General features: G+C 33.5%; 1 protein-coding gene across 2 annotated transcripts; it reads right to left on the reverse strand.

Moving 5' to 3' along the window:
• Positions 1-248: 248 nt before the first annotated feature.
• LOC149214573 (zinc finger CCCH domain-containing protein 20-like) lies at positions 249-2,633 on the reverse strand. 2 transcript variants are annotated; one of them, XM_089390928.1, is made up of 3 exons: positions 2,325-2,633; positions 1,024-2,116; positions 249-758 (listed from the first exon to the last, which is right to left on the reverse strand). In XM_089390928.1, the coding sequence occupies exons 1-3, from the start codon at positions 2,327-2,329 to the stop codon at positions 750-752; spliced, it is 1,107 nt and encodes a 368-aa protein (XP_089247054.1). In that variant the 5' UTR covers positions 2,330-2,633; the 3' UTR covers positions 249-749. The 2 variants fall into 2 exon arrangements, with proteins under 2 accessions (XP_089247054.1, XP_089247053.1); XM_089390927.1 differs by having other exon boundaries at positions 1,024-2,632.
• Positions 2,634-7,898: the final 5,265 nt, after the last annotated feature.

Genomic DNA, 7,898 nt, shown 5'->3' on the forward strand with positions numbered 1-7,898 from the left:
AAAACATTTTCCCAGATTTGATTTGATGCAATAGTAAATGATTAAAGAGTCGTTAGTTGTGGACATTCACATAATTTCATGGTTGTCACACTGAGCCATACTGAAAAAGCTTTGCAAAGAAGTAATGAACAAACACTAGGAATCTGAAACATTTTTTAGGTCATATACAGTAAGATTAACTTCACTGATACACACCATCTTTTTTTTCAAGAGATAATTTCATATCAAAATACCATAAAGAAAACATAACAAATTAAACTCAGATTTATAAACATTATTATATGATGGACCTGACTGTCCATTGAGACTGTAATTTACATAAATGAAGGCAACCTCATATATATGCCATGACATGGTGCAAGAACTATGGTCTCTTTTGTTTCCATACCCTCAACCATGTAAGGTCAAGCAAATTAAACTCAGATTTATAAACATTATTATATGATGGACCTGACTGTCCATCTAGACTGTAATTTACATAAATCAAGGCAACCTCATATATATGCCATGACATGGTGCAAGAACTATGGTCTCTTTTGTTTCCATACCCTCAACCATGTAAGGTCAAGCAAGTTTTCTAGTTAAATATTTTGACTAACACGGGACAACTTTGATGAAAGCATATCATACCAATTTGTAAAATTGGTTAAGATTTTATTCTACAAAATTATGTTTTGAAATGTTATCATTAACTACCATGGCTGCAATTTAAACATTCTGGCAACGACTGGAAATCTTCAGCTGAAACTCTACAATCCCTGTAAATCACATCATAGTCCACATAAAAAAAGTTATGGCACTGCTGTGTTAAAATCACATCATAGTCCACATAAAAGAAGTTATGGCATTGCTGTGTTAAAGACTGTAAATCTTTGAACATGAACTGAGGCCAGCAAAGGCATATCAAATATAAGCATAGATCCATTTAACTTAGTTCTGATAGATATCAGTATTTAGATGAATCTATGCAAATTTAACTTATTATTTCTCAACAAACCAACGGAAATTCAGAAAGTAATATACCTTTTTTAATTCCTTAAAAATATGCCCAGATTCAGTTTTTGATGGCTCCTCAACCAGCTCGCTAACCCATGCAATATCTGGCTGATCGACAACAGATGTATTATATTCCTTCTGTACTTGGTCTTTCCAGAACTTTCTGTAGATCTCAACCCTTAGCTTCTTTCCTGATTCCAATGGATGAAGCCCACAAAGAACAACACTTTCAGATGAATACTGATCATCCTCCTTAACATAATTCTGGGAAACAGATTGATTTATTTTGTAAATTTCATCTTGCAGATTCACAGTTTTAAAAGCAGTAACTACATCTCCCACATCACAACCTGGGGATCCTAAGCTGGAACCAGGAAAAGATCCTGATGAAACAGAACTTGAGCTTGGAGAAAGAGAATTATACTGCAATGGGGTATCCATGTATAAGGACTTCAGCAGCATCTGTGTTGCATGAACACCTCTAGGGCTTCTAACAACATCCTGACTAATAGCATTATAAATATGTGGTATAACAACGTTGGTAGGGGGAGACCTATTGCGAGGAATAATAGTGTAATTCTTATGAACCTTCATTTTAGGAGAACTTGGTATTGTTGGCAAACGAATTTCTTCATCCCTATGTGCAAAAAAACATACCCTTCTATTACAATTCACACCATCCTTACAACGCTTTGTTCGGTATCTGTGAGGATGCAGCCAGCTTTCAAACAAACCATGAGCTAATTCACAAGTTAAGCCCTTCCTGCAATATCCTTTCTTGTAATCCACACAAGTTTCTCCACTGTACAGACTTGGGTGCCTCCTTCTAGCCCTTTCTCCCTTGTGAGCAAAAGGGCACTGTGTCCAATCATGGCTTGTGTCTCTCGTGCATATAACCACCTTGAATTTATACATTCTGAATTCATCCGAGCGTTCATCCTCGAACCCATTATCTTCTTCAGTTATACCCATATCCCACTGTAACCTTGTTCCATTAGATTCATGAAAATCAGAGAATAGCTGATTAACACCATGGAAGTTGGACTTCCACAAGTGTTCAGAAATGCTTCTGACATTATTGGAATCAATCCAGGTTGCCATTCCTTGGCCATCAGAGGGACTGTAAAAACCAAACTGAGGGCTGAGTACAGGAGATGAAATAGCCATGTCCATGATATTGAATTTTTAGTAATATCAATTCAAATTTACCTAATCTCAATTAATCTCATCTTGATCTTGCAGTTGTATGTTCAGATACAGTCTCTCACATATGTATTCTTAAACAAAAATGAAAAATGACAAAGCTAATATGTCAACGATTGACTTACGACATAGTGCTTAATATTTTTAAGCTCACATATACAGAGTATCAGATTTTGCCTGAATATCAGGCTGCTAAGAACTTCCATTCCGTGGAGCTTAAGCACAGAGTGGATAGAAACGAAACTCAATCCTTCTGTATGGGATATTACAAAGTACGATTGTACTGGATCACACCATCATACTGTATGGGGTGGGGAAAGTGCGACCGAGGAATAAATTTTATCCGAAGAACCATTGCACCTCCCTTCGCAGAAAAACATGTCATGGTGATACTGATTTCTCTTAATTTGAAGCGATTTGTATCAAAGTTAGGGGTTAAAATACCAATAAGACGATTAAGGAAATCTACATAGAAGAATCTCCAAACTTCCCTCTCGATATGAATAACCTCTAAACTTCTTATTTACTTTATTTTGATCAGGTGTAATTATCAAACGTAGCATCTGGTCAATTAGAAAACAGGAGGTTTTCCTTTATCTCCATTTCCCCGTAATAATTGATTACAGTTTCGGAGACTTCATTTTATGGGTGAGGTAATCTTTTTTCAGGCGCAGTGAACACTGGATGATTAGTTGGGAATTGGCAAGTAGAGGGTTTTAGGGTTAGTAACTAGCAAAGTATTAGTTGGGAATTGACAAGCATTGTCTCTAGAAAAGGACAGGAGACTGTATTGACAATTTGTGTTTGCCCAACAGGGTGTAGATTAGATTTGATAAGATAGATGTGAATTTGTTACCATAATTATTAATAAATGTAAATATTGTATTATAATTCAGATATTAATATGGTTTGTTTTAATTTTATTAAGATATTAATATGGATTTAATTATTTGAAATTTTTTCCTGGTAGAGTAGAATTGATAGGATAGAAGTGAATTTGCTATTATAATTATTAATAAATGTAAATATTGTATTATAATTCAGATATTAATATGGTTTGTTTTAATTTTATTAAGATATTAATATGGATTCAATTATTTGAAAGTCTTTTCTGCATTTGAATTGTGTAGATTTTGCTGGATTTTAGATAGAATTGACCAAAACATAAACTTGAAAAAAGGTTAAAAGTGGAATGGTGATACTATTTGAAAGGCCCCAAGTTAAGTTGGATCTCGAATTATGTTGGTATTATATTGTTTGTTCAAACTTGGGAGTACGAAGAATCTAACATAGATGGCTTTGCACTATGGTCTACGTGGAACGAGTGATCCTCCCGTAGAGGCATTGGGGGTATAGCTTGTTACATTAAGAAGAACATCTCCCCCTATGCTAAGATTTATAAAAACGACCCTTACAAACAATATAGTTGGATAGAGATTATTGACATTAATGATAAAAAGACCTACATAGCAATTTGTTATTTCCCCCCATCAATTCTAACTTCTATAAGAAAAAGAATCTAGATAAAAATAGTCCTTACAATGGTTTAGAGAATGATATTTCTAGCCTAAGGAATGAAGGTAATGTCCTTTTAATGGGTGAATTTAATGCTCGAACTTCAAGCAACCAAGCTATTCTTCTAAGCAATCATTCCAACTCTAATACTCTTTGGTTAGACGAAGACCTTACTCTAGCTAGCTGGTACAAAAGGAGCTTTGAAGACCTCGGGGAAAATTTATTTGGGTCGAAGCTAGTCAAGCTCTATAGTGCTTAGGATCTCATAATTTGCAATGGTTTGAAGAAGTGGCCCAATTCTAGCCAAATGACCTGCATCCATGGGCTTGGTAGCAGCGTGGTAGACTATGTTATTTCCAATCTCCCTTTATACAACGAAATAATAAATTTTGACATCTTAAACGACCACGAGTCTTACTCTAATCATATGCCTTTACTTATAACTCTCAATTTTGTCATGCATAGAGATCCCATAGAAGATAATCCTTATAGTCAAAATAACTTAACCTTTGATAGAAATAAAAACAATCTCTTTCTAAATGAATTAAAAATTAATTTGCTTCCTTTATCTAGTATAGACAACATAGAAGACCTCTATCATAATTTTACTACAACCCTCTCATATTCTATTAACAAGTTCTCAATTGAAATTTCAAATAATAAAAGAAATAGCAAAACCAACCCATGGTATGACAAAGATTGTAAAAGTGTGAGGAGAGCAATTAAGGAAGTTGTTGATGGATCTCTTAAAATTACCAGGATAAAAATATACAAAGCCCTAACTAAAAGGAAAAAAATGCAGTATATTCGTAAAAGACAAGAGAATCTCTTACACCTCTCTAAGGTAGCTCCTAAGAAATTCTGGAGGCAGATCCTAACTAGGAAAACTAAAGATAATAATAAAATTGCTTTACACAACTAGAATTCCTATCTTAAAAAGCTTTATGAATCTCCAAATGTCATGGATAACTTTGAAACCCTGCTCACAACGAAAGAAGTTTTCTCATTAGAAGACATTGATTTTGGGGTTAAACACCTGGAAAATGGGAAAGCTAAGGACATTGAAGGTTACCACATGGAAATCTTAAAAATTGGAGGTCCTATCCTCATCCCCCACATCCATAAGCTTTTCAATTAAGCGGTCAAGCAAGGGTTCCCTAAATCGTGGACTCAGAGCCTCGTTATCCCTATTTTTAAAGTGGGGATACAAATAACCCCTCTAACTATCGGACAATTATGATCAGCCCTCTCTTAGCCAAGTTATATGGTATTATCTTGGAAAATAAGTTGTGCATGTGGCTTGAAAGTGAAGGTAAGCAGGCTGAAGGCCAAGCGGGTTTTAGAAGGCAGCACTTAACAATGGACCACCTCGTTATGCTTAGGATAATTATGGAGGAATGCCGCAACGATAAATCCAATCTCTTTTGTTGCTTCGTGGACTTTAGAAAGGATTTCAATACGATTCCTAGAAACAACCTATGGAATAGATTAGAAGAGCTAAAGGTTCCTTTCGAGTTGAGAGTTGTCGCTATAAGGTTATACGAGAATGTAATTTCCAAGTTAAAGAGCAATGAGGGGTGGTCGCAAGATATTAAGTGTAATATCGGAGTTAAACAAGGTTGCCCCCTCTCCCTACCCTATTTGGCATTTACATCGACAAGCTCGAAGGTTGTTTAGAGGAAGCAGGTTGTGCTGACACGATCTTAGCTGGGATAGTCATCATCCTTCTTCTCTATGCTAACGATATTGATCTTCTCGTAAGGTTCTCATCTGATCTTGATAAGAAACTTAGACTTCTTAAGGATTTCTGCTCTACCATGGGTATGATTGTTCACTGACAAAACAAAAGTTATGATTATCAAATCCAAGAAGGACACTTACATTTATGTATGACAATAGTAACTTGGAAGAAGTGTCTTCTTACAAGTACCTAGGAATTGATATTCATCACAAGCTCAATTAGAACTATAGCATTGAGAAAAGGATTAATGGGGGTGGAAAGCTTATTTTGGTCTTGAAAATAATTGTAAAACGACAAACCTCATAATGTGGGATAGAAAGAAGTTCCTCTTTGAAACTTTAGTCACCCCTGTTATCTTATATGGATGTGAGGTTTGGGGTTGCAGCATCTCTAGATAATCCTAGAGAAATATTGAGCAAATCTAGAAGCGTTTTATAACGTATAACCTCAAAATTACAAGCAATACACCCTATCCTACTATCCTTATAGAAGTGTTCTTTCCCCTATCGAGAGCCTAGCTATGACTAGGCTTTTGTTGTACAAGCACAAACTCAATAACATAGGACACCATAGACTTCCTAAGCTAGCTTTAAATTCCAGCCAAAACCACCTAAGGCTCAAACAAAGTTGGCATAAAGACACCAAGGCCTGGTTAAACCATTGGGAGATCGACGAGAATGTTGCATTGCAAAACATTAATAACATTAAAAATATTGTTACTTCTAGGTTTAAAGAAAAAATGTGGGGTGAGAAAGATTTAGCAGCTAAAAGAAAATTAAGATATTATAAGGAGGTCATCAACCCCACCCTAGAAGATCAAAAGTATCTCTTTATTTTAACTAGATCAAAGAAGAAAATTAATATAGCCAAGATTAGAACAAACTCTCATGAGCTCCATAGTGAAACGGGTCGTTGTGCAGTTCCTAAAACACCATGGATGGAAAGGATCTGCCATCTCTGTGAGAATATGAACATCGAAGATGAAAATAACTTCCTTTTAGAGTGCCCCACGTACAACCACATTAGATCTCAATTTCATAATCTTTGTTGCAATACTGACCTTCCTAGCCTTTTACAATGTCAAAATTATAGTGAGCTCTCGAGGCTTTTCTCCAAGCTTTTTGAGCATAGGAATAAAATCTTAAATCAAACTAAATAATAATCTGTTTCTTTAGCCCCAAGAGTTAGCTCAATCGGTCAATCAAGTGCCTCGCCAATGGGAGGTCATAGGTCGAAACCTGAAAGCTCTTGGGGTCAGGTCAGTAAATAGGCTGAGGGGTGTGACCTCCTTCGGGTGGGGTCCACCCTGGCGTTGTTCGATCTTGGACATAGCGAACCCACTGACCATGGGTATTCGTGAACCAGTTGTGAAAAAAATAAAATAATAATAATCTGTTTCTTTAGGTCCAATAGACCAAAGTTTGGTTTCAATGGACATTAACCATCGTCATCATCAAGAAAAAAAAAATTCCAATTACTATTACTATATATAATATATACATAAGCTCTTTATTAATTTATTTATAAATAATAATATTATACATAAGCTCTTTATTAATTTATTTATTAATTATTATTATTTATGTAAAACTAAAACAAATAAAGAAAATAAAACTAAGATTATTATGGTTTTAAGTGCCTCCCAAACCTCAAATTTATATTTAAAAAAAAACATATTTTTAATATTCATAAGAAATCAAACAGTGCACTTCCTTGGTTACATAGTAACATACTTAATAACTCAAAAACTAAAATAAAAACAACATCCAACATATATTAAAAAAAATATTTTAAAAAAAACCAACTTTTATTAGATAATTACATATTACCATTATACTAAACTTTAAAATACACTTCTGGCCACCACAATTGTCGTTAAACAACCTGACACAACCAATATAATATCATTGAATGAAAAGCAATAATTAATAAATAAATAGAAAATGAAGTAACAACCCATATATAAAAGTCACGCATGAGAAGGTATAACCAATTAAAAAAAGTCCAATATGTTTTATTTACTACAAATCATTAGTAGAAAAATATGATCAAAGATGTAGATGTTTATGTATAATCTGGTGCAGGGTGATGGTTAAAGATATTGATTTTCTCGTGTGCTTTAAAAATTAATTAGTTTTTTATTAATGAATATTATTTCATTATTTTTAATAAAAAAATAGGATTATAATTTAAGATATAAAAATATGTAATAAAAATGTAAATCATTTTAAATTATATATATATATATATGATATAATTATTTTAAATTATCACTAAATTATAAAAAATAAATATTTCTTTAGTTGTATATAAAATTATAATAATAAATATAGTTATAAATTTATTATATTTTGTTTTCAGTGATTAACATTTTATTTAAGATTAATTAATATTTTTTTTTAATTCATTATATTGGAAATTTGTATATTGATATTTAAAATTA

Source organism: Pinus tabuliformis, chromosome 1_1 (assembly GCF_031772625.1).
Source record: "Pinus tabuliformis cultivar Carrire ecotype Pingquan chromosome 1_1, CPIR1, whole genome shotgun sequence".
Classification (NCBI taxonomy): domain Eukaryota; kingdom Viridiplantae; phylum Streptophyta; class Pinopsida; order Pinales; family Pinaceae; genus Pinus; species Pinus tabuliformis.